This window comes from Antechinus flavipes, chromosome 4, assembly GCF_016432865.1.
Source record: "Antechinus flavipes isolate AdamAnt ecotype Samford, QLD, Australia chromosome 4, AdamAnt_v2, whole genome shotgun sequence".
Taxonomy (NCBI): domain Eukaryota; kingdom Metazoa; phylum Chordata; class Mammalia; order Dasyuromorphia; family Dasyuridae; genus Antechinus; species Antechinus flavipes.
In genome coordinates, this window is record NC_067401.1 from 73,923,137 (window position 1) to 73,950,555 (window position 27,419).

General features: G+C 35.2%; 2 protein-coding genes across 7 annotated transcripts in view; one reads left to right on the forward strand and one right to left on the reverse strand.

The window, feature by feature from the left end:
- Nucleotides 1–10,933, forward strand: part of BCAR3 (BCAR3 adaptor protein, NSP family member) — a 165,860-nt gene extending 154,927 nt beyond the window's left edge. For all 3 annotated transcript variants that reach the window (XM_051993319.1, XM_051993320.1, XM_051993321.1), the window contains 5 exons: nucleotides 787–902; nucleotides 2,883–3,054; nucleotides 6,891–7,002; nucleotides 7,563–7,775; nucleotides 10,262–10,933. In XM_051993319.1, the coding sequence (XP_051849279.1) occupies nucleotides 787–902; nucleotides 2,883–3,054; nucleotides 6,891–7,002; nucleotides 7,563–7,775; nucleotides 10,262–10,461 (813 nt within the window). In that variant the 3' untranslated portion in view covers nucleotides 10,462–10,933. The remainder of the gene's footprint in view (nucleotides 1–786; nucleotides 903–2,882; nucleotides 3,055–6,890; nucleotides 7,003–7,562; nucleotides 7,776–10,261) is intronic.
- Nucleotides 10,934–12,709: 1,776 nt separating this feature from the next.
- FNBP1L (formin binding protein 1 like) overlaps nucleotides 12,710–27,419 on the reverse strand; it is a 117,257-nt gene continuing 102,547 nt past the window's right edge. For 2 of the 4 annotated variants that reach the window (XM_051993324.1, XM_051993325.1), the window contains 5 exons: nucleotides 21,628–21,737; nucleotides 19,935–20,067; nucleotides 18,710–18,804; nucleotides 17,415–17,563; nucleotides 12,710–16,412 (listed from right to left, as the gene is read on the reverse strand). In XM_051993324.1, coding sequence (XP_051849284.1) covers nucleotides 16,234–16,412; nucleotides 17,415–17,563; nucleotides 18,710–18,804; nucleotides 19,935–20,067; nucleotides 21,628–21,737 — 666 coding nt within the window. In that variant the 3' untranslated portion in view covers nucleotides 12,710–16,233. Of the gene's footprint in view, nucleotides 16,413–17,414; nucleotides 17,564–18,709; nucleotides 18,805–19,934; nucleotides 20,068–21,627; nucleotides 21,738–24,307; nucleotides 24,323–27,419 lie in introns of all 4 variants that reach the window. The other 2 variants (XM_051993323.1, XM_051993322.1) reach the window with 2 other exon arrangements.

Below are 27,419 nucleotides of genomic sequence, written 5' to 3' on the forward strand. Positions count from 1 at the left end.
TAATTACAAGGGGGTAGCTGACCCCTTCTTCTTCTCCAGTGTATTGTGGTGGGTCTCGAGGATTACACACAAGTCAGAGCGGGCTTGCCCCTCTCCTAAGTTACATAGAATGAGCAGTCCTGTAACTAAAAGTCCCAGGGAGAGAACAAACACGTCTTTGATTAAATGACCTCTAAGGGCCCGGCTCTACATCTAAGACGCCTGGAACTCGCATTTCAGACCTGTTCCTCGAGCCTTCGGCCTCAAAGCCCTAATCACTTCCAGATTGAAAGGGCTAGCTACTCATCCCAAGAAACATCCTCGTTAGGGACATAATCAGGATTTTTGTGAGAATCGGGATGGCAGTGGTTATGGGAAAGGAAAACTCGGGAATTACCATTTCATTCTTCACTAAATTGATAAAGAATCCAATCAACACACATACAAATACACAGATCTGGCACTGGTCTCTAGGATACTTCTGGCATGAGCTTTGGTTTCTTTGGTTGTAAATTTTTGCCAACTCTACACATTCTGGAGACCAAATAACTCGGTCCCTTTTGCCTTCTTTCCCCCATGTTTCACTTCCTAGTGTGGACATCATTATATAAAATGGATAAGCTTTTAGATAAGAGTACTCTTAGAATACTTTTGAATGTGCCTCTTTTTTTTTTTTTTTAATTAAAGCTTTTTATTTACAAAACATATGCATGATGGCTCTGTTTTTCTGTAGCTTTTGCTACACATTAAATCCAGGATCACGTCAAGTCAATTTTCTCAATATATTTAAACTTTTCCACTTGACAGGTTGCTAGGATACTAGAGGTCTCTGAAGAGATGAAAAGGATCATGGGTGTAAGCTCGGGTCTGGAACTCATTACCTTGCCTTATGGACACCAACTGCGCCTGGATATCATCGAAAGGTAAACATTCCCTGTCACTCTTCATTCTGGTCCTCTGAGGGCGGGTACAAGATGATGTCATCCCTCTCATTTAGAAGGAAAAAATGGATGAGTCCATTGTGTATCCCCAGCCCAAGGGGGACAGGGCAGTGTGAAACAGAGGGGGTGCTCATTGGCTGTCTACCTTGAGAGAGATGGAGGTTTCTGTAGAGGGAAAAGGATGCTTCCCGGACATAGAGGTCATAGCTGTTTGTGTCCCTGCTTTGGGGGAGAAAAGAACTCTTTGTATGCAGCTGGGGAATTGGCTGGCCCCAAAACATGGCCTTGGTGGAGTCCAAGAACCCTATAGACAGAGAGATCCTAGTTCTTCCTTCCTCCTATACTGCGACCTTTCCTTCCATCTTTGTCCTTTTCAAAGTCAAAGAGACTCGAGAATAAATGGTAGGAGTCCGTGAGGAAGGATAGCAAAGTCTGGTAGGAAAGCATCGTCTCAGTGGGTCTGAACCACACTAGAAAAGGAATAAAGTTTTGTGGAGTGAGTGTATTGGTAGGTGGTGGCAGGTCCTCTGGGCTAAGCTCACAAATAACTGTTTCCATTGAAAGCAGTTAGATCTCTGCCTTGGCCCACCAGAACACTCCATCTCCCGTGGTGCTGAAGCTTTCCCGTGTCTCTGCCCTTTCTTTTCTTTCCCAAAGCTGTCCCTTGTGTTCAGAATGTGCTCAGCCTTATGAAATCTTTCTTCTCCTTGAAGGGCCCAACTTTCCTTCTCCTTCTTCCCTCTCCCTAAGCTGAATGTGAGCTTTCCTTCCTGAAATTTGCTCAGTGGACCTTTAGATCTTATCTTTTCCCTTGCTACATTCTGCTTTTTATCATAATTGAATATATGTTATATTACTCTTAGATTGCTTGCCTTGGTGTGTTACTCCGTTTTTCACTAACATAACATTGGAAATATAGTAGGTGTTTAATAAATGTTGGACTGTTGAAATACCACATAAATCATATTAAATATCTGGTGTGAAAACTAGAAATTTAGGAAATAAGTACCATCACATTTGAAAGGGACTTTTTTCCCCTTGGAACAAGCTCCAATTTTTAAATTTCAACATCCTAGTGGTGTTGTGGAACATTAGTGTCTTTAGAATTAAAAATTAGTGATGTTATTTGTTTCCAAGTCATGGAATACTAGTGTCTAAAGAATTAAAAACAGCCATCTTAAGTGATGTAAATAGTGTAGAAAGCATACGTTGGACTTTGACAAATACCAATATAACAAACAAGGCCAAATAAGGAACTCTGAAGAACTGGAGTTAGATGTCATCAAAGAAATGTGTATGCAGAAAAGATGGATCAATTATAGACCACGGAGAGAGAATTGATGAATAGCCCTTGTGTTCTAGGGGAGTCTAAGTGAGGAAGTCAGTCTCTCCAACAAGTTGTGCTCAGTTCCCTGTCTCACCTCCATTGTGAATTAAGGAGAGACCACCGACAAGGCTGGGCTCACAAGTACCAGTGTTATCTCACCCTTACTTATCTCTATCCATGCCATTTCTCTCCAACATAATATAAGCTCCTTGATAATTATAGCTGATATTCATATAGCATTTGCTATATGCCAGGCACTGTGCTAAGTGTTCGAGTCTCATCAACAACCCTATTATTCTCCTCATTTTACAGAGGTAGAAGCTCAGGCCCAGGGTCACATAGCTAGTGAGTGTGTGGGAACTTATTAAAACTCAGTGCAAGGAGAGACTGCTTTGATTTGTTTCCCTAAATGTGAAGGTAGGTACTTAACATGTGAATGAAATGCTATCTGCACTTTACTAAGGAGGAAACTGAGGTTCCCTAAGATTTGTGGGTGGTCTGCCTGAAGCCTGGGCCTCCCACTGAGGAGAATGGCTTGGAGGGAGCCAGCAGTGTCGTCCTGAGCTTCACATGATGGCTTCCCGTACTTAAGATGAGATCATTGTCACCAAGACCTCACACCTTCTCCCTTCCAGACACAACACCATGGCCATAGGCATAGCGGTGGATATCCTCGGCTGCACGGGCAGTTTGGAGGAGAGAGCAGCAACCCTCCATAAGATCATTCAGGTAGCTGTGGAATTGAAGGACTCCATGGGGGACTTGTATGCGTTCTCTGCCATCATGAAAGCCTTGGAAATGCCACAAGTAAGTGATCATTCTGTCTTCTGTGGCCTCTTAGGTGGAGATAATGTTCTTTAATAGGTTTGTCAGCCAGGCAAATCTCTTAACTGTTTTTATTCAATAAGTAAATTGAATTGAATCCATGATAAAAGCTGCCTTTGATTAGGAGGGCAGCTGAAAGTATTGTGCAAAGTACTTTCTGTTTTTAAAACAGTGGATAATTGCTGACAGTCAGCAAGTGCCTCTGATGTACAATGAGGAGTGTCATCCAAAAGAAAAAAAATCAATGTTTTTTGTGAGAAACCAATTAGGATGGTATGCCACGCTGTAGCTTATGTTTGCCAAAAACAACATATTTCTGTCTGGATCTTTGTATGTGTTGACAATATAGTGTTTAACTCTATGAAGCCTAAAATATTTGGGAAACTTGTCTTGGGGACAGTGAATTGTGCATGAATAATCTCCTGAAGACATCTCATTTGGAATTCAAAAACTAAGAACTTTTATAGAATTCAATTGTGTAGACACTTTATACATAAGGTACATGGGAGATGTGACACAAACCTTGTCAGTCTGGGGGATCCTTTGCAATGGGGATGGATGTTGGAGAATATATAAGAGATGGACCTTGAGGTGTTTCTTGATATTCTGGGAATAGAGTAGGGAATCCATTCCAAACATAAAAGATGATAGCACAAATAAGGGCAGGGAGGTAGCATAATGTAGGATGAGAATGGGAATAAGAGAATGATAGAACTGAGTTCCAATTTGGCTGGAACAGAGTTCACCAACAAAATCCACTAACATTTCCTAGACACCTGCTATTTGCTAGGCACTTAAACTGGAGTTAGAGTGTGAATGCTAGAATCACAAGTTTATATGATACTCAATACTGGGAAGCCCCTGAAATTCGTTTTGTTTTTAGTAGAATACAATGACCATATTGGTGCCCTAGGAGGACTCTCAGTGGCCATATGGTAAATGGATGGTTGGCAGGATAGGATAAGATAGACTAAAGGAAGGGAAGACCAATTAAGAGGCAACGTGTCGTAGAAATGATAAAAGATGAAGGTCTGTCTAAGGATGGCTGCAGTAGAAGGGAAAGGGAGAAATGTGAGTGTTTTGGGAAACAGATTCAAGAAGACTTGTGACATGGGAAGTAAGTGAATTAGGGAAGAGCCAAAAATGACTCCAAATTTCTATTCCAGCAAGTGGTGATGGTTTCATCAGTAGAAGACCTAATTAGATCAGGGAGAAATGAGTTCAGTTTAAAACTATTAATTTTGAGTTGCTAGTTGGATATCCAAGTTGAGATATCCAGCCAGCATAGTCTGAGATATGGAATTGTAGAAGTGGGAGGGAGGGAGGGGCAAAGAGATATAGGTCAATGAAGTTCTTTCCAAGAGGCAATAATTAAAAAGCTGTGGGAAATGACCATGAGAACCCAGAGAGACCAAGACACTATGTCTAAAGAAGGGAGAGGAGAGGTCCAGCAAAGTAGGCAGAGTGGTACACTGGGAAGAACAAAGAGAGATGTGGGGTTAAGTTCAAGCTTTGATGCTTAATTAAAAGCTGTATGACCTTGGTGGAACAAACCAGTTAATTTTGTTGGGCCCCAGCTCCTTCATCTATAAAAGGATGAAAATGAACGAAGTGGTCTCTGAGGTCTCCTCTAGTTCTGGGAGCCTATGAAACCAAGTAAGGAGAACCTGTTGTGTGGGAAAAGTATCAAGAAGGGAATGGACATGTTAAAAGCCACCTATCATGATTCAGAATTCCTATCTTGTTGAATTTTTTCTTTATATTGAAGACTGTATCAAATCTAAGTCAGGACTCTTACCTAGTTGCAACAATCATACTAAAGAAGCCAAAGTTGTCTACCACCCTCCCCCCCAAGAGTCACTGAGAGACCTGGCAATTTCATGGCTTGACCAAAATACATCACTGCTTCTAGAAAATCAATGCAAAGTGTATTTCTTTCCCTTTGTTTATGTTTTGGAAATGTCATTTTCTTTATACTACATCTTGTCTCGACCTCAGTTTCCTCATATGTAAAATAAAGAAAGGCAGCATGGTACAGGGAACAGAGAGCTAGTTTGGGACTTGGAATCAAGAAAACCTGGGTTTAAATTCTGTGGTAATATGTGCTAGTTAAGCAATTCTCTAAGACTATAAATTATCTAACAATTACTGAGCACAGCTGCCTAGCTAGTGGGAGTTTCCTCACTAATGAAATCACCAATTTGGCCCCTTTTCTACTTAAAGGAAAAAAAAGATAGGGAGCCAAACTTAAAAGTCCCTTAAAAATTCCAAATCTATAATCAATGTGATAGTCACCACCATTGTGATTTTAAGTGATTCATTTCTCTCCTGTTGCTATTTCTTCCCCATTTTTATTTTTTAAACTAAGTCTACTATAAGAGGATGTGTAAACAGATACAATTACATGTTAGGGATTCCGATCCTAATCTGTAATCAGAAGAGATTCCACACTCTAAGATAGTAAGGCAACAGGAGAACTAGGAGAACTACACAATATCCTAACCTGTAGTCCCTCTGTTAAATGAAGGAGTTGAACTAAATGAGGTTTCTCCTAGCTAGAAATCCTTTGAATTTATTTGGGTTTAATGTACATTGTTCCTCTCTTGATCTCAATACATTGTGAAGTATTTCCAGAATTACATGTCTAAAGAAAGCCCTCCTGGAGGAAAAAATACCCAAAATAAGAATAATCCCCCTGAATCATTTCCATCATCCATTCAAACCAGTGTTTTCCTAATTTTTTTGGATTTTGTGAAAGGGTTGGGTTATTAACCCTCTGTGACATCAGCTTTAAAATGTTAGGGACTTACCAGACAGGCCTCGTTTATTACCTAAGGAGGAGGTTCCCCAGCTCTGTGGAAGTGGTATGATCCTAGTTACACTTCCCCAAAGGTGGTCTCCTCAACATCATCACAAGAAGTCAGTTAACAGTGTGACACAGGTTTAACTCCTTAGGTGTAGAGGTTAGATTTTAAATGGTGAGAGTTGCTGGGAATAAAGCAGACATACTTTAAAAAACCTGAGGATTTTAGGTCTATGTCACAAAGTTGATTTCTATTCTATCAACAAGATTTAATAGCTTTTGCATATTCTCAACCAGAAAGATATGGCCATTACAAAGAGAAGTAAATATAACTAACTGAATTTAACTGGAAATAAGTTCTGTAACAACTGAAGGCACCAGACATGTGTGTGTGTGTGTCCGTGTGTCCATGTACATATACGATCCTGGCCAAATCTATTCATCTATGTGCTCCCATTGGAATATAGATTCCTAATAACAAATGAGAAGGCATGAGAGAGCAAGGAAAGAAAAAAAAAATACAATTTTATGTTTAAAGAGTAAGTAAGCCTTGATTAAGAGAGATGAGTAAAAAGGGGGAAAAAATTAGAGGTATGGGAGAATTTAGCATAGACAATTACTATCTTCAGAGTGAAATGTACCTATGTTAAGTCAGAGTATTCCATGTTGATCTCTTCCCTATTCCTTTTGGATCATGGGGTAGGTAGTGATAGTATGCCTCTGAGCCTGATCAGATCACATTTGGAATATATGGGCATGTTAAATTTTTTAAAAAAAGACTATATTAGTTGATAGCTTGATGACAGGTAATTTTTAAAAACCCTCCTAAAAATCAGAGTTTTCCAGAACTGCAATGGCCTGCCTAAGAAGTTAGTCGGTTTTCCTTTCCTGAAGATCTTAAAGCAAAAAAGAAATGTTTCACAAAAAAGCAGTTAAATTACCTAGGCCTAGTCCAATGTATGTGGGAACTACTGGGTTGCTTTCCCAAGAGTTACTGTGACATCTCTCCTCACAGATTACAAGGTTAGAACAGACATGGACTGCTTTACGACACCAGTACACCCAGACAGCAATCCTCTATGAAAAGCAACTGAAACCTTTCAGCAAAACTTTACACGAAGGCAAAGGTAGGCACTCCAGGTCTCGTTGGGTTTTGAGTGAAGTGTCACTTAAGTGCAAACAACAATCTCTTCCCTCCCCAAGCCTAAGAGTTTGTCATTTCTGGTTGTCTTGGAGCAAAGGTTTATCTACAGAGATTGGTGAATTGAATTGAATCACCATAACCTTTACTATGTCAAAAAGCCAGGGGGCTCAGTGGATGGAGGACTTGGGCTGGAGTTAGTGAGACCTCAAAGCAAATCAGGCCTCAGACACTAAACAGATATGGAACTGGGCAAGCCATTTAACCTCCGTTTGATTCAGTTTCCTTATCTGCAAAATGGAGATCGGAACAGTGAGATAATATTTATAAAACACTTAGCAGAGTGGCTGGCACATAGTGGACACATTAGGGTCATTCCCTTCCTCTTCATTCAGCCTTTGCTTAAAGACCCACCCACTCAGGGTGAACCTGACTTTCCTAGACAGCCCATTCCACTGCCACTGATGAAACTGTACAGGATACCAATCACCTTCCTGTGCCTCTCTCATTCCTAGGTACCCACATATACCTATTTCTGTTTTCCAGAGACCATGTGTGTTCCTCAAAACAAGGTAACAGTCCCACTGCTTATGCCTCTGGTGACCTTGATGGAGCGGCAGGTAGTCACTTTTGAAGGGACAGACATGTGGGAAAAAAATGATCAAAGCTGTGAAATCATGCTGAGCCATCTAGAAACAGCCCGATTCATAGCCCAGGCTGCAGACATGTATCGGGCAAATGCAGAGAGTATCCTCGAAGGTAAGCGGATAGGTCTCTGAGCTTTGTCAGTTTATCATTACTGCTGATGATACAAAATACAGTCAATTGAGCAATCTTTGTTGATATCTTTGGTGAAGACAAAAGTAAAAATGATGAAAGCATGAATGTTCATTTCTTTTTTCGTAATCATTTTATTCTCTATTTGAAACTGACAGTATTAATGCCTGTGTTAGCTGTGTTTCTCGTTTCTCCCTCTATTGCCTGATTTCATTAGTAGCTTTACTATAAAATAAAGGGAGAGGAGTTAAATTTAAAATTTATCAGCAACTTACTAAGTGTTCCAATCTCTGATAAGGGATTTGATCAAATGAGAAAATGTTTATACTTCATAAACCTTTAAAAGCATGTGAATTGCGATGAATTACTAAGACCATTGTTGAAACTGCGGGTTAATAATGAAGTCTAATTGAGAAGAAAAGTGATGCAGTGACTCCAGTGTTTCAGAATCCCTGGATTTACATCAAGACTCTGCCACTTACTATTTGTATTATGTGATTATAGGTAAATCACAATGGGATGGGATGAAATGAATACATGTAACCAGCTACAGTGAAATAGTTATCAAATTATTATTTAAAAGTTTGTGGATCCCAAGCTGAGAATTTTTTTAAGTAGATGGTCACCATATCCCTTCTGACGCCTGTCTTACTGATAAACAGAAATAAGCAAAAAACACAAAGTTGTTTTGTGAGGAAAGATCCCAGAAACTTTAATAGGAGTAGAACAGTAACGTTTTTTTTTTTTTTTTGGGCTGAGGCACTTGGGATTAAGTGACTTTGCCCAGGGTCATACACCTGGGAAATGTTAAGTGTCTGAGGCTATTTTTGAACTCAGGTCCTCCAGACTTCAAGGCTGGTGCTCTATCCACTGCACCACTTGGCTGCCCCATTACCTAAGAATTTTTTAATTCAACAAAGGCTCAGAGTTTGATTAGCAAGGTTACAAACCCCATCACCCAGAAAAAAAACATTTCTTTTCATCTTTACAGGGATGTGGGAAGGAGAAGGACCAGATGTCACTGGTCAAGGACTAGTTAACCCGTAGTATCCTTGAAAGTAGATGAGTACCGGCCCCCTATTCAAGTATAAGGAAACTAATACATTAAAGTGTTAGTTACTGTGTGGTACAAGAACAAAGTTTAGACCTGGAAAGGACCTTAGAAGTATTTAAATACAAACTGGTCTTTTTCAGTAGGGAAAACTTTGATCTAGAAGAGGAAGTGATTTTCTCATAGTCACACAAATTAAGTATTAAGTAAATAGATCTGAACTTATCTTCTGATACAAAGGCAGTGCCCTTTCCATTGCACCAAATATATTTATGGCTAGATACCTTTCTCCAACATAATGCAAAGTGTTCAGGGAACACAGTCTCTATAGTGCTTTTAACAGTAGAGAGTTCCCCAACTAATGATAACATTTAAGGAGAGGTTGGATAATATGCCACGATGTCACAAAACAGACAAAAAGAGCTCTTTTCCAGCTCTGAAACTGCAATTTAATTGAAGGGAAAGTGCAGCCAGCAACTCCAAGATTACATACTTTCTCAATCAAGCTCCTACTTAGACTGGGTTCCCTCCTTGAGTCCCCAGTATGATGACTTTGGTGGTCTCCATGACCTTAAATGGACTTGGTTTCCTAGAACAGTTTCCTGCAGAACACTTCTCCCTCTTTGCTTTATCCCATCTTGTGTGTAACATACTAAGGCCTGTACTTTTCCTCACCTTTTCTAACATGTTGACCTGATATGGGACAATTCCATCTAGCTAGCTTCCAACCCTCCTGAACTGTCTGGAACCTTTCTCTTTCCATATCCTATTCAACTCAAGCTACCCTGACCCTCTCCCCTTCACCCCTTTAATCAAGGTGAGTAAGTGCCCCAAAGATCTGTGCTTGATCCATGCTAATTATAACCAGTGCCTTGAATGAAATCATAGCACCATGCTTATTAAATTGGTAGGTGACAGAGTCAAGAGATAGCTAACACACTAGATTTGAAAGAATCACAAAAGGTATATCACCCATCAAACTCTGAAATCCTGTGGTTCAATTCATTTGGACAATCTTCAATTTTCTTCTCCTCTTTGTGATGAAAATTTCTAAATCATAGAAGATTCCCATAGTAAACAGATCTTTGGGGGGAAAAAAGAGGAGCAGCTACAGGAGCTACAATTTGAGCCCATTAACTAACCTTGGTATCATTTTGCAAAATTCCCATCTCGAGCTTTCTTTAGAACATGCTAAACAATCCTCAGCTTTTACTGCATGTATGTACAGCCTGCTAAATTTCACCTGTCTAACTTTAGAATAGGATCAGTTATAGTGACCACTGTTTTCCATTCTTGATAATTCAAAAGACTTAAGTGGAATTAAATTTTTCTCATTTCACATAAACAGGTTTTCACTTTTAGCTCTACAGTGTGACTTCAGGTATCACACATTGCTCTTTTCTTTTTCTCTTATTAGGTTTTCAGGCAGATGAAGAGATGAATGAAATCTTCAAGACTGAATTTCAGATGAGATTGCTATGGGGAAGCAAAGGAGCACAAGTCAATCAAACTGAGAGATATGAGAAATTCAACCAGATTTTAACTGCACTCTCACGAAAATTAGAACCTCCTCCTTTGAAGCATGCAGAACTCTGTAGAGTCTTCAAAGAATCATAAGATATTATTTCAACCTTACCCAATTTTCTCTTTGGGAAACTTTTATCATTTGACAAAATAATTAAATACAAATGTGACAAATATAGAAACCTTTAGTATCCACAGGATATTTGAAAATGTAAATTGCACAGTGCACATTTATTTATAAATTGTTAAAAATTACTACTGATTTTAAAAGGAATCATAATTTATTAATGTTACTGTTGCTAATGATTTGTTAGACAACTTTAAGAAAATACCTTGTGGGACAGGGTTAGCTGATCTCCTTTGATCAGATTTAACTCTTAAAATAATTGCATTTGACCACTTCCAATAATTATAATTCCCACAGGATTATGTAGCAGATGTGTAAATAGAAAGGTAGGTTAAGAACAGCATGAAACATTTCAGAAGGTATCAGTTGTATGATATTCTTTAAATGAATATGAAAACTGTGTAAATATCCATAAATAAAAATATATCTTTATGTGAACCTCTAGTGTCTTAATTTCAAAATTAAATTATTCATGATAGTAATAAAATATATTTGATTTAGTTAGTCAAGGATCAATTTTCTTAAATGCTAGTAGATAAATTGGATTCTTATTGCTATAGGTGGCTCTTTTTCTCACATTCAGTGATACTTGCATTTTTATGTGTACATATTTGCAGTAAAATAATCTTTAGAGGATCCCTGGTTTTTAAGATTTTTTTCTCCTAATTGTATATATGGTTTAGGATTCCACTCACACCCTATTCAAATATCACATCATATTATACATAGACTAGTTGAGTAGGGTAGTATGCTCTGTAGTATAGTACAGGAGTGTTATGTAATCTAAGTATAGTATAGAAAAGTAATATTAATTAGGTAGTAAAGAATTGCCTAACATAGCAAGCATAGGCAGCAGTCACTTATCACACTGGCTATAATGATGGTGGATAAACACTACAATCTGCTCTTGGTGCCAAATTACGCATTACACTATAAATGGTATAGTAGTAGAGAGAGTATTGTTGAGTCTACACTATACTACAATAGATAATAGCATGTTCTACTACACTGTAGTATAGCATAAACCAGACAAGTCTATTCTATAGTGTTTACAATACTTATACATGCATATATATAGAATATAAAAACACAACTTGTGATCTATATAGTAAAAAACATGGTCTACACCATAGTTTATACATATAGCATACATACAAATACATAGTGAAACATTTCAATATAAAAAATAAACAGGTGTATGAGCTTAACGATCATAGGCTAATCTATTGTATATATACCAGGAGAAAATTTCTTTGTTTGAATTTAGGTAAAAGTCATAAATAACCTTTTTAGAATAGCCAATCATGCAACTGAGTTCCAAGCAACATAATTCATAGGTTATTACAGCCAGGAGCAGAATCAAGCAGGAGGCAAACTTTCCCATCCCCAACAGAAACAGCACATTGAGGCAAATGAGGCAATTTGGTGAGTTTTTAAATTTTGGAAAAAAAATAATTCACCTTGAAATTTGATGTCTTCCTTATTTTCTCTTGCATCTTAGAGAGCTTCTTGTGGATCTGATTTCTTTTTATCTTATTATTGCCTTCATTTTTTTCTCTTGTATTATTTACCAGTGAATTGTCACTATGTTTCACATTTGATCAGTCCCAAAATACACAAACTATATTCTCATTAAGAAGCTCGAGACAAGAGATCATATTTCTCTGACTGTGTTGAATTCTAAGATAACTTCCAGTATTAGCAACAGAGAAGAAAATACCTACTAATAGTTGAGATGGTGTAATCAAAGTTGAATACTACATGACCACATTTTGGATTGTTTTTGATGGTGCATAGGCAAGCAATCTGAAAACCAAACCTCCCCCAAGACACATATAGCTCTCCTTATATTGAGATTCTTCTCTATGACTTTAAATTTACAAAAGGGGAAAGGAAGATAGAGAATATTCAACTTAGGAAAGGGTTGGTCAAAGGTTCACAGGATGATTGTAGATCCAGAACTGGAACATCACAGTAGCCTTAATAAAACCCCTTTCATTTTACAGATGAGGAAACTACAGCCCAAGGTTAAGAGAGACTAAATAAACTCAAGAGGTGAGTTCTAAACCCAGGTCTTTTGACAGCACACTACTGCCTCCTCTACCTGTATATCAAGTCAGTTCTGAATACTTGCCTAAACCTTTTATTTATACAGGTTGGGTGGAACTTGTGGTTTATAGAGGGAAAAAAAAGACATCACACTCTATACCTGACTGACCATGAAAAGATTGTTTATTCCATGAAAATATTCTCAACAGAGAACACTATTTTAAACAAAGCATTTACCATTAAGAAATCAACATGTGCACAAAAAGGAGTAAAAATTACTGAATAAATTGAAGATTTCTTGAAGACAATTCACAGGTTCCAATTTTCAGAATGATTTTAACTAGCTGTGCAAGTACAAATGTCTTTCCTATATGTAATAACCCATATACAGGTTGCACTATCCCACATGAAGGGACTTGTCCCCAAAGGAAGCAAATCCTGCTTTTAGAAAATCAAACAGTAGCTTGAAAAGAACAGTTAGTCCTCACAAGGAAGCCTTAAACTTTGACCTGTTGGCTGCTAGCCAGGCAAACACAAGAACTCCAGACCTCATACAAAAGACAAACAGCCAGATCACATTTCCTTCCCACTGCTAATCTTTAAAAAGAAAAAAAGCACTAGATTTTAAAAACTACATATGTAGTTTGTCAGTATTGAGTAATGTCACATAATATAAATAACCCTGTATACAATATCCAAAATCTAAACTTGATAGTTTCATAGCCCCAAAGGTAATACACGATCAGCTGTATAATAGTGGCATATTCATTTTAATAAAGGAATCAACTTCCACACAATAGTCACTCAGCTTTAGTTTTACTGGTAGTACAAGTCAAATAACACTGGAAATAAGTCTTTTAAAAGGAGTCACAAGGCTTCTAAAATATTGCTTAAAATCCAATGAAACACAGACCATATCACATTCTCTTTCTCCCTCAAACAGCAAAGAATTGAGTTAATGAAGCATGAGTGGTACAAGTATTTCCCTTCCCCCCCATCTCACTATTCCGCTAGTAAATCAGGTATGAGGTGAGTCATTAACAAAATCACAAATGGGAGGCAAGACAATTATAAGCAATGGGGCACTGCAGACAACTATTTACATGTATAAACATATTGAAATTGCCATTTCACAAGTAAAAGTGCACATAAATCATTACAAAGTTCCACTGAAATTTAAACAGGTTCAAAATGAAAGCATCACGAGAACAGACTCATTATATAGTTATTAAGTGGTAGCTTCAATACTCCAAATTAGAACACAACTGGGCATGGAGGGTTCCCCATACGAATTCTATTAGAAAACATTTAGTAAAGTAAAACGGATAGACACACGTCTTTAGTTCTGATGCATAAATGTGAAGAGATGCACCATCATATGTAGAAGCGCTCTAGGAGACACCTACCATGGCTCCTGCAGCTGCAGCAGCACTGGGGAGAGTTAAAGGAGGTCAGACCAAGCCAATCCACAAAGCCCTTTGTGGGATACTGTAGTGGTAGTGTTGGCAATCAACAGATTTAGGCACTCTAGTTTAAGGCAGTGTTTGAACGGCAAGCAGCTGACTTTTGAAAAGAGTCATTTGTCTTGCGATGGTGAGTATCTTCTGTGTTACTTTGCCAGGATTTCAGTGCTCACTATAGGTTCTTCTCAGAATGAGGTGTTGGAGATGTACCACATTTCAAAGAGTTCTTTTCTCTGTTTTGTAGGCTAGAGCAGAGATGTTTTCTTTTTCTAATCACCAGAAATACTTAGGGTCCATAGACCACTTCTTCATAATGCCAAAACTGGAATATGATGATGGTTGCAATGGATGGGAACGTTATAGCAGCATACATGAACACTGGGATGAAAACATTAGTGCTGGAGAGGTTTCACAAAACAGTGGTTTTCATAACAAATGTAAAACAGAACACAAGCATTGAAAACGAGAGGTTATAAAGACATGCCTGACAAATCTAGTCCAATCATTCTAGACATGCAACAGGATGTTAGGCGAGCCTGCAGGCGGAACAGGCAGACACTGACAAACAGTATGGGTCTAACAAACAACCGGTTAAAACAGGGCCTGGACGAAGACAGTCCTACCGGGGCAACTATAACGAGGGAGAAATCATCACTGCAGTTTTTCTGACTTTAACAAGGAGAGTGAAACAAATGGAAAAAAGTGGATATGATTGTTTTGGCCTTTTTTGAAGAGAGAATTCTGAAGGAGAATTGTGAGGAATTGTAATATCATGGTATTTTAAAAAAAACAATGCATGGAAATGAGGTTAGTGAAAAATAATAATGTATGCCTGCATGCACTCATGCAATTTACTTTATTCTCTCTCTTTAAGCCTGCCAACTCTACTACCCTCCCCCCCAGAGCAGCTGCATGTAACCTCCTTCCACATCTCGCCCATTTTCTCAGAAACCCTCTTCAGGAACCTGCAGTCCAGGAGGAAAAAGAAAAGAACATAATTACTGAAGACCTTTGGAAAGAGAGAAGGAGGTGTTCAGTTTAGTGCCAGTCCCAAACGTCCCCTATCAAGTCCCGCAGCAGAAGTCCTTTGTGAGTTTCGCTCCATGTTTACTACGGTACGGTCACTTTCCCAGCACTCTTACTCCATTCTTTCTACAAAGAGCTAAACTCCATCCACAGAGCCTTCCTTACTGATGAAAAGCAGCAGAAAGAACTGGAAGAAATATGCTTTCTTAGTCATAAGGGATGTCTTATTCAGAGACTATAAATGTACATTTACTATGATTAAGTCAGAACCAATAAAGAGGGTATTGTTTTCAGTTTTTTTTTTGTCATTGTTTAGATTTTAAACAAAATACTGAATATATTTGCATTTGAAAAATTCTGATTCCAACTTCTTTGAAAGCTGCATCTTATGGGCTCTTAGATGTTAACCCTTAAAAAACCCTTTAAAAAAATACTCTCCAAAAAAGTATTTTCAAGATGAGCAATGCCAAAGATAAGATGAATTTAGTGAGATATACATTATTGAAAATTGCTAAAAATTCAGAAAACATTTCCTCGTCAGGAAACACACAACTTACAAACATACAAAGTGACTAGGTCAAATTATTTCCCCCCGCCCCAGAACAACATATTTTCATCTTTAGAAGACTAGTTACAAAATACTTAGAAAACAAAAGGGAAAATGAGCATTTTTCTTTGGCCAAATTCATCAGTTATTAGTGAATTATTTTTTGAGGGAACTATCACTTTACAACTTACATTGTTAAAAAAAATATTACTAGAATTTTATGAATTTTGCTTTTTAGAATTCCCATGTAGTCTCATTTTCTCATAGCTCTTTTATCTTATTTGTTTTCTGAAGCAAGGAAAATAAAAGGCTTTCATTCCACAAGAATCTTCTCAATGGATAAGATGCTATGATTTGTCAAATAGAAAACCATGAATCTTTCAAGTGGATTGATGCAGGACATAAGGCCAACAGCAATGAGTAAATCCCAATGAATTTTGCTCAAGTCAGAAAATAAACATAAAAAGAACATTTTCTTTCCACAATATTCACAACTCTTAATTAAGCATCAAGCCTGAGCTAAGCTCACATGGTGAACAATAAACCTTAGATACCCTTAATGAAATGTTTCCTAATATTTTTCATCCCATTGAATGTGTATGTAGAGTTCTCTTTCCTGGGGAACGTACGGTACGAAGCTGCCTGGTTAGAGTTTAGATATAAGTTACTGCACCTTTACTGTTTTTCTCTAGAGTCACATCTATGTAAGATGTTGGCACATAGCCTTCTTCTCCATTCTGCCTCCGGGCTCTTGTCCATCCATCTCCTTTGTCCTCTTCAATAATGTAGAGGACTTCACCTTCTTTCATGGCCAGAGTGCCTTCATTGTGCCCTAAGACAAGAGATGACAGTGCTCAGGTGTGATTTATGCTAAAATGATTCTTTTGATTAATATCTGCAAAGTGTGAGTAACCCTCAATTTAAAAAAAGTAAATAAATAAATAAAAAACAGTGTCTGTGAAACAGATAACAACTGTTTTAACAAAGCCTATTTTTCCACTCGAGTTCAGTTATAGGAATGCTGATGTTGGCAGTAAGAATATCTGTGACTTGGCTAGCTCCTCCACTCTCATTCCTACCTGCTACCTGGTGACTGAGAAGCAGATGTTTTTGCTGCTGCTTCTGCTGCTACTATTTGTACCTACTTCTGCTACTGCTGCTTTTACTACGATAGTCAATATAGTCCCAATATAGTTCCCAATACTGTCAACAAAAAAGATCTAAACATTTTCTAAGTTTTAAAGGAGTGAAGACTGAAATTCCCTTCCAATTTTACATTAGAGCAAGATTTTAATTCCTCTACTTTTCTAGTCTTGTAGCTGAAAATGAGGAGGACAAAATGATTTGAAACCACTGCCACCAAGCTTTCCTTCCCAAACTTTGGTAGCATTTTTTAGCCCGTGAAAAACTGATTTGGTTTCATAAAGGACTGGAGCTGACTACCTACTCCTATTCTACATTGTCCTGAAAGTCAACAAACTTCATCTTTGTCATATTCCATCCTATATGGAAGAGAAAGAAAATGCTCACTATCTATAAAATAAATCATTAAAAAGTCATGGCCATGAAATTATGGTGCTCTGGTGATTTAACTGGGGGAGGGAAGGGTGTGAAGGGTTAAATGACTTGCCCAGAGTCACCTAACTAGAAAGTGTCAAGGATACGAGGCTGGATTTGAATCCTTTTGACTCCAGAGCCAGTATTCTATTCATTGTGCTACCTAGCCACCTCTCTGGTAAATTAACTTAGTAAATGATGCATCTAACTGTACAAGTGGACTAAAGCCCAAATGACCAATTTTATCAAATGTAATATATCAAATCAATCATCATACCATCAAAAGGATAAATAGCTTTACAGTGTCCAATAGCAGGTAAGGGATCATCATCTTCAAATTCATCATCAAACTCATTGGGGTGACTATGCTGCTGTGGTGGTCCTCGAACTTCCTGGTTTGCATCATCTGTGTAACTTCCCTCAGGGCTGTAAGAAAATAAATCTCATCAAGTCTTTCACACATAAGACTACTTTTTAGAAAATCACTATCAGGGATCTCTCCCCAGCATCACATTAACATGTTAAATGTGAATCTCAAAATCTCCCAAGGAAAATTTATAATTGGATTCCATTTTTATCCTATGTATTTTATCTTATGCATTTAAAAAATATTCTGAGAAGCGATTCATAACTTGGAAGAGGTCAATGACACAACAAAAACGTCTGGTCTGAAGGAAAACGCATCATTATTTATCTTAATTTTAGAACACTATGGTATGAATAATTCAAATTAGGAAGCACTTCTAAAAGGATTTATTTCAGACTTTTAAATACATTACCATGATGTCTAGAAAAGGTTTAAATTTCCAACCACCGTTTTATCATATATTTGTGCTGATTAAGCCTTCAATCAGACCAAAGTCTAAAGGATTAGATACATACCAATCAGTATTCTGGAAGGCCTAGAAGACAGACCTTTAACATGGCCTGGGAATTCTTACAATTTTGGATTTTTTCTGGTATAACACACTAGAACAAAAGGAAGTCTATTTGCAGATTTTCTCTCACTCCCTCCTTTATGATAAAATCACAGCCTGACTCCTTTGAGGAAAAAATGCCCCAAAGTTTATAAATTTGTTCAGTCCCATAACATGCTAGAAATTGTAGAACCACAATAATATTCCTCCTGCAATACATTCAAAGAATCACATCAAGACCACTCTTCTATTATTTGCTCCTTAATTTTAACACCTAGAGCATGAGAAGGGCATCTTCTGACGAAACAGTCTAAGAAAACCAGAACTGTAACATCACATTTCATTAGCAAGCATGTCTTCTGATAAATTTCACTAAGTTTATTTAAAACAAAATCAGTTTACTGTCTTGTTAATTCTAAAATTCAAAATTCCTTAAATTTATTTTATTTATGACAAAGGAGAACTGTCACCACAACAAAGTTGCAAAAGACAAGAGCACCCTGAATGCCATTTGTTTGAAAAGCTAAGAGAGTCAACTCAGGAAACAAATCCCAGATGCACTGTTATTAGGAATTCTGAGGAAAAGGAGAAGGGGAAGGAGGGAGAAAGTTTAAGGCCTAAAAAAAAAAAAAATGGGTTTAAATAAAACAATGACCTTTCTCTTCCTTGTGTTACCAGATGATTTATGTCACTGCTGTGTCTTCTGTCTCCTCTCCCACCTGTTTTACCTTCAACTTCAGAAAGCCAGGCCTTCAGAGGAAAACAAATCAAACAAGAAAAATAAACAAGCATCATAGTAAAAAAATATATATACAGGCTTTTTAAACTATGAAAGCTTAAATGTATCTAAATTATTCAATTCTAGGAGAAAAGAACACTGTTAATTGATTTCTTCACATCAACATTTCATCAGTGAAGGGAATTTCTGGTTTTGGAAACTCATTACTATAGAATGGTAACTAGTCTCTAATAAATTACAGTTTTAAAGAAGAAGATGGAGCACTGAAAAGTGAAGGGACTTTACCACAGAGACAGTCTGGGTAAATGACTAGACTCGAACTTAAGTCCTCTGGGTTCTGGGTCCCAGGGACAACTCTTCCAATTTTGTCATAGCGCTTTTCACATAAAAAATTATGAGTAATGATATCAATTCATATTTATATAAGGTTTTACAGCTTAATAAAAGACTGACATAACATCTCATTGAGTCATCAAAACCACATTGTGATAAGGCTATCTCACAGGCTCATGTTGGGATGGAGTCATATACTATACATGACCTCATGTAAAACGGAAAGGATGACATCAATAACAACACCTCTATTTTACACATGGGAAGACTAAGGGGCTCAGAGATGTAAGGGATTTCTTTAACTTCATACAACTAGTAACTGGCACAGATTATTCTAAATTTGATAAAATTTAAAAAAAAATTAAAGCCACACCACACATCCATGCCTTTGTTGGCAATGTCCAATAGCAAGTCCAATCTCAACTAGAGAGAGATTGGTGGTGAAATGAATGGAGAGCTAGGCCTCAAGTCAGGAAGACCTGAGTTCAAGTTCAACCTCAGACACTTATTGGTTGTCACTAAGACAATCTCAGTTTCCTCATCTGTATAAATGGGAATGATAATCACACCCACTTTCCAGAATTATTGTGAGGTTCAAATGACATAGCGCTTAGCACTGTGCCTGCCACACACAATAGGTACTATATAAATGTTACCTGTTGCTGTCGTTATTGAAACAGCTTTTCATTAAAAGGTTCATTTCAATGATTACCTACCCATGTTTTCAAATGATTTAAACAATTTGAAATTTTATGGTGAAAACATTTTGCAACATTTATGCTTTATAAAAACAGCATGATAGATTCACCTCATTCTTATGTATTTCCATGCGTAGTCGGTCAATGTTATTCATTGTCTCAGCTAGTTTGGGCTGCAAACTGCATGGATCCCCCATTTGTGGATTTTTCTCATATACATCTTTCATTTTGTTGAGTGCATCTCTGTAACAGAAAAGAAAATCAATTTAGTTACAGATACAATAAAAAGTAATTTTTACACTTTCAGAGGTTTCCAGTTTACAAAAACAAGTCAACTAGGCATACATTCTATTTGGTACCACTTACATATGACCTGATCATAAACATAACCACAACTCTTAATTTAAACTAAAATATTTAATTCTCTCATTAAAACTTATTTATATAAAATGAATTATAAATTTTCATTTTGTTAAAGTTCTTTTGAAAGTATAAAAAAACTAAACAGGTTAGAATTCTTTGTTAATGCAAATATGTATAAACTGATTTAATTTAACTGAATCAAGAATGGAAAATAAATGATATCCCATTCCTTAAGTCTCTTCTTGGCTAAATGGTTCATATGGGTCTTTAGAAAAAAACCTGTAAATTATCTGAAACTTTATAACTGTCTTCATAAACTTATTAATAATTAGTGAATTAGTGATATCAGTGCCTGTTGATTTCTAGTTTTTATTTGGGAGTAAAAAATAAGGGTCCTGATGCATAATCAAATTAGTTCCAATTGTTTTTTCAGATGGTATTCACCAATGATAGATCATTATATTGTTACATTTATTAACAATATATACCCAGAATGTGTGTGATTTTTCCTGGTGAATTTTCAAATAATTTTCTAATTTTATCAAATATTCTATAATTTTCTAGTAAATAATTTGTTGCTTGTTTCAAAAGAAAAGCCTACAATCAACCATTTTCAACAATGGCTTTTATTCAGTAATCTTCATTTATTTAAAAGTCTAAGTCAGTCAGTGTCTCTCTCTCTCTCTCTCTCTCTCTCTCTCTCTCTCTCTCTCTATATATATATATATATATAAAATATATGTATATATAGTAGGCTTCAATACCACCTTGTTGGTATTACCTTTCAATATCAAAAATAATTTCCTAAAAAAAGCCTTATTTACATACTTGCATAATACCACAAACAGTAAACTATAATTTATACCTATTTTCCCTAGTTTAATGGGTCAATATATCTTTATAATATCATTTTTTTTACTTTCATTTAAAAAAAATAAAAGGCAAATGGAAAAAAGCAAAAGAAGAATCTGAGGTTGGGGGCAGAAATATGGTTTACAAAAAAAAAAAAATCACCTTATGTATTATCTTCAACCTTTCTATTGCAAACACAATTTTACATTTATATTGCCAGAGACATTTATACTTATGCACAAAGTCAGTCTATTGTTTTAATGAATCTATTCTTTAAAATGGATCAGGTTATTTTCCAATTAATCTAAAAACAAAACATGTAATACTGACTAGTAATAAATGTCAAACTACACTCAAAGAGATTATGTATTACTTTTTTTTTTTAACATGCCAACCTCCCAAATTGATAGTTTTAACATTAAAACTAATTATTACAAAGTTTGAGAGTATGTTCTGTTCCCAAAATAATTACATTCAAGAAACTACTGATTAAAAAAAGGCAGTGATAATTTCTCATGTCACATCTAAAGATGTTCATTCACAACAGATTCTGAAAGTAACAATATTGCGTGATTTAAAGAAAAATACTTTTGGTCTGATTCTTTTTGCAGTTCTCTGTTAAGTTCATCAATCCGCTGCTGCAGTTTTTTACGTCTTTGTTCTGGGGGTAGATGACTGAAATCCTCTAATGCTGGACCCTGAAATAAAGAGACTATATCACTACTAAATAAATTTTCTGGAGATTTTATCTGAATCTAAGAATACCTGCTGCAGTTACCAAAGCACGGGTAGTCTGATATCGAAAGAAGCAGCATTTATTTTAAAACTCACATTAATACTGCTACTAATAAATAATAATAAAAATCAAAAACAGGACAAAAAATTTGCAAGACGAGATCTGGAACAAATTAACTTAAAACATAACAAAGTAGAGACTTAGTTTAAAATATTTAAGCTTACTAAGAATACAAATATTGAGGAAAAAAATTGATTTTGGCCATTCTTTTCATCTTAGACTAGAAAAGCAGCCGATGAAGGAAACTTATAAGCTTTTAGTCTACATAAGGTAACTTCAAGACTGAATTGCATCACAATGATTAAAGTTTATCACATCATCATCGAAGAAATAGAAATATCATTTCTCCACTACAAAAAGATTTGTTTATAGTTTAATCACATTTCCATGTTAAACCCAATGCTATACTACTTAAGTAAAAATACCAAATTAAAAATAAGAATAGAATGAATACTGATGCAGTGAATTACTTGTTCAAATGTGCTCAGTTGTCCAACCCTTCCTGAATTTGGGTTTCCTTGACAAAGATAAAGAAGTGGTTTGCCACTTCCTTCTCCACCTCATCTCACAACTGAGGAAAATGAGGCAAATAGGATTAAGTGACTTGCTCAAGATCACACAGCTGGTGTCTCTGAGGTCAGGTTTGAACTCTTGAAAATCAGTCTTTCTGACTCCAGCCCCAGTGCTCTATCCACTGCACCATCTAGCTGCCCAGGGAATGACTTACCTTGCATTAAAAATTCAAATTATCCAATGTGTGATATATTTTAATATCTGTATAGTTTGTAAATGGGCAGATCTACCTATTTCTTATATTCAAACAAGATCTGATAATAGCTATTAAAAATTGAACTGTCATCTTAAGTAAAAATTAAATCCTGCTATGTTCAATACTCTTTTGAGAAATAAAAATAGTAAATGAAGGCTTCATGAGAGTAGGTATCTTGTATTATCTAAATTTTTTATTTTTCCCAACAATGTTCTTTACTAAGTTGGTCCTTAACAAAATATTCATGATTTATCTTATGAACAAATAAACTAGCTAATTTGCCCAACCAACAGAATTCTAACCCAAAGCTCTTTAGTAAGAATGATGTTTAAGATATTTTTTAAGCATAAGAAAAAGAAAGGCAAGTCAAGGGGAAAGGAAATTTGGCAATGACACTTGACTTGAACAATTGTACAGCACTAGTTTTGTAAACACTATTTGGAAAATGCACGCACATTTGGACATTACGTACATGTCTCAATTATATAAATATTAAGTAACCCAATGTGTCAGCTGTATATAACATATGTTCTATTGCATCTGTCTCTGCAAAATGAAAACATAGACTTTGATGATGAGCTTTAACCCATTTTAATTTCCAAATTAATATAAAATCAAATGATTCCAAAAAGGCATTCAGGCATTTTCTCAATGGACTCAGTGTACCTTCCCAGGCACTCAACATAAAGGACCTCAGTCAAATACTCAACTTGTATTGATAAACTATTGTATGTTATTGTATATATAACAAGAAATAGTGATGAAAGAACTTAATTACTCAAAGCTCTAACTAAAGAAAATGAATGCAAGAATCCCTTACATGAGTTTCCTTTTTAACTCTACCACTTAATTGTCAATGGCAGTTGTATTTATTTTAGGCGCAGGCTTTGAAAAACTATGGTGATGGTAAAGGTTTTCAATATCTTATATTATTTTTAAACTAGAGAAATTAATGTTACTTTTCTTACAACATTTCATTTTCTTAAATGTATGTTATTCAAATTTTCACTTACCCCTTAGCAAATTTTATTTCAAAATTCATACTTTAGGAAAGAGTTTCACTGACCATTACCATCAACTCTGTTTATAGCTCTGTTGAAAGCAAAGTAAGAGAAATCTAGGGAGGTTTTAAGAGAATCAAATCAAGTCTGAAAATATGGTTTATTCCTAAACATACTAATGTTTGGCTTCCAAATGATAGTTCTATGTCATATTCAAAGTATAGTTCTATTATTCTGTTTTGAGTCTATTTCCATATTCAATTAAAGGAAAATGTCCTGACATGAAATATAAACATTCTAGTCTCTATTCCATTCAAGTAATAAAGAACTAGAACAAATCTGCCAAAATGAAATTAGTTAAGTAGAAATCATTTTCTTAGAAAATCTGATTTTTGAAATGTATGAATTTCAAATCAAATGTGAATGCTTTGTGATTCAGAAAAATTATTAAATGAAAATAATTAAGTAACCAATTAATTCAAAGTTAGTCTTCTATTCTTACTCTAGCATTAAGTATTAAATGAGAGATACCAGGTTACATGGAATATGGATTAAATCATAAAAATTAAAATGAAAAACAAATACAAGTTGGCAAAGTGGGATATAATTTACAAATAATTTTGAATTATCCAAATATAAACGACTTTAAGAGATTACTTAACAGTAATACTATACATATATATATCAGCACATAAGGCTTACCATCTTCACCGACCACTGAACAGTTCAATTGAAAATAGAAAGAAATGGCAAATTATTCACATGCAACCATAACATAAGATGTAATAGAGATGTGTAATTTCCACAAAATTAAAAGTAAATTACAAATTGTTTTATGATCTGAACAAATTTGCCAGAAAAACAATTTCAAGCACATTTTTTGGAAAATCAGTCACTGACAATAAAAGCATACACACAATGATAATGGGCAGATATTTTATGATTTTAACTAATTAAAATTCAAGATTAAAGTTATGTTCAAATTAGCCTCAAAATCACTCATTTTCTGCAAAGAATTCCTTTATGTGAATTAAGAATGATACACATATTTGAAAATATGCAGATTCACTAGTATAATTAATAAAGATCATAACAAATACGTCCACCAAATTGATTTTTCCCCCGAGGCAATTGAGGTTAAGTGACTTCCCCAGAGTCACACAGCTAGGATGTAGTAAATGTCTGAGGCCAAATTCAGGTTCTCCTGTCTTCACGGTTGGTGTTCTATCTACTGCATCACCTAGCTGCCCTCCACCAAATTGATTTTTACAAAGCTTACCAAAGGTAGCAAGGTTGAATTTGAACTTACAAAGTTCATGAGATTAATTTTTGATTTTTAAGATATAACAAATATGGAGGAAAAATACAGACAATATATAAATGATGTGATATTTAACATTTGCCTTTTGCTTTTTCTTGCAAAGGTATTTTCAAGATTGGTTTTTTAAAAAAAAGAAAATGTTTTATTCATAACATTGATAGTTAAACATAATCTTCCCACTTTAGAAAATGAAAATTACTTCAAAAAAGACAAAATGGCACAATATGACTTTGTTTTGTTTCCGTAAGTAGAACTTCCATCACTGTGAAAAATCACAAATAAGTCTGAAACATCTCAAATTTGTTTCATTTAGAATGTCTATATAGCATATATATTTTTGTATTATACACCAACAGATTAATTAGAAGTAGTTTGACACTGCTCTTCTATGTATTACAAGTATCCTGAGATTCTTGTCACACATTAAACAAAGATTTTTACAAAGTAAAACTATCTTCTTATTTGTTTGCGGTCTTTAAATATTGAAGTTTTCAGATAAAGAAAATTTTACTTTTCATTGATTCGATTTTCTAAATTCTAAATTTAGAAGGAAAAAATTGAAATGCTAACCTATGGATGAATTTTAACAAGTATCTGACAAAAATATCTACCCATTTATCTATGATGAATTGATCAAATGTATAAATGTTTCATGATTATAACAGAAGATGACATTTGCAATCATGGTCCTTTCAAATAAATCTAGACAAAATGTCTATAATTTTTTTTTTACGTTGCTAGAGATAGGAGTGAATAAATCAGTGTTTTATATTTGTTATGACATTGCTGGTAATAATTCATGGGGATGCATGAAGCAAGGGTAAAATAACTTTTTAAAACTGCTTCTAGAAAATCACATATAAAAGAAAGTAAAATACACACTATATCTGACTTAATTATCTTGTATGACCATTTTGGGCAAAGATTTCTTTTCAAATTAAATGATGATTCTTCACAGAAAATTGACATTTAGAAATGGCTACAAAATGAATAAATTAATAACTTCTGTACATTATCTGTGATGGCTATCCATGTTATCCCTTACAAGAAAATTTATGATAACAGAAAGTTACTACATATTAAAGAGCTTATATTTCACTAAACTTGATATAGCAAATACAGTTGCATTAAATCAGAGCCATTGATTTTGAGAAATAGAAATGTTTTACAAACAAAACAAAATAGTATTTAATACAAAATTATCATGTTTCTACTTTCAAATTGCTATTCTGGTCACTCACTGCATAAAAAAAGAAACCAGGGAAATAGAAGAGGATCATCAACAAGCTTTTCTACCCAAGACCAGATTTAAAAAAAAAAAAAAAAAAACCAACCCTATTAAGACAAAATCTGAGAAACCTCTTGTAGATGTCTCTATAAAAATTACACAAAATATGTACACCATTTTATTCATCAAACACTGGTTCAATAAGAACAAAGGTAACACTTCTTGAACATCAAATAATTAAGTAGCTTTATAACTGGACAAAATCAGACAGATTTGGACTACATCTCAATACTCTCATATAAAAAAGTACCTCAGTGCCATTGTCAGAATCAAGATACTGGTATGACTTCTTAATTGTAGTATGTGTTAAGTAAATGTCAATTAAATATATATATATATTTTTTGTGATAGCAATTTAGACAAGCTTAAAAATATTTTAGAAGGGCATGGTTCAGGATTAGTTTGGATTTTCTTAATCCAATCTGAATACTTGTATGATAGAATTAATAAAGACTAATAAAGTAAAATTATCTCAATCTACTTGATTTAAAAATAGAAAAAAAACCACAATTTCCAAAAACTAATCTCTTGATACTAAAAGTAATATAGTAAGTGTCACAATCTGATATTGTGCATAATTTTGTGAGGCAGTTTGGCTTGAAGTCAGAAAGCCATAGAATGAAACCCTAATTAACAAATCAGATGCTTTATGTAATTCCATCTACTAAGATACAATCAGATTTTAATCTGCTGTTGTTAAACTATAATTTCAAGAGCTTTCCCTTTCTCAGATAAAATCACAAATTTAATAGTTGGAAGGAAAAAAATACGAAATCCAAGTCAAACGATGTTTGACTCCAAGATGACTTCCAATAGAAAGGAATTTGGACAGAGAACAACATGATTTTCTAAAGAGGCAGATTATTCTCCATTAAATCAGTAAGATATTTGCAAATAAAAATGACTTATTAGGCAAGCAAATGGAGTTCCAAAATTTATAACTACAAAATTTTGTTCCTATTAAAAAAGAATAAAGGTAAATAGGTCATGAACTCAGGCTTATCTTCCCAAGCTTAAAAAATGTCAAATTCTTAATCCTCTTTCTTCATATATCTGAATGTCCTACAAAATTCTTCACATCAAACCATGGCTCTAGCTCTCTAAATCGAACAGACTATCCTAATAAAGGTCTAGCATGTTCATCATTGTAAAAATTTAGACCCCAAAAGTAAAATATTATTAAAAATATGGTACTTAATATTATG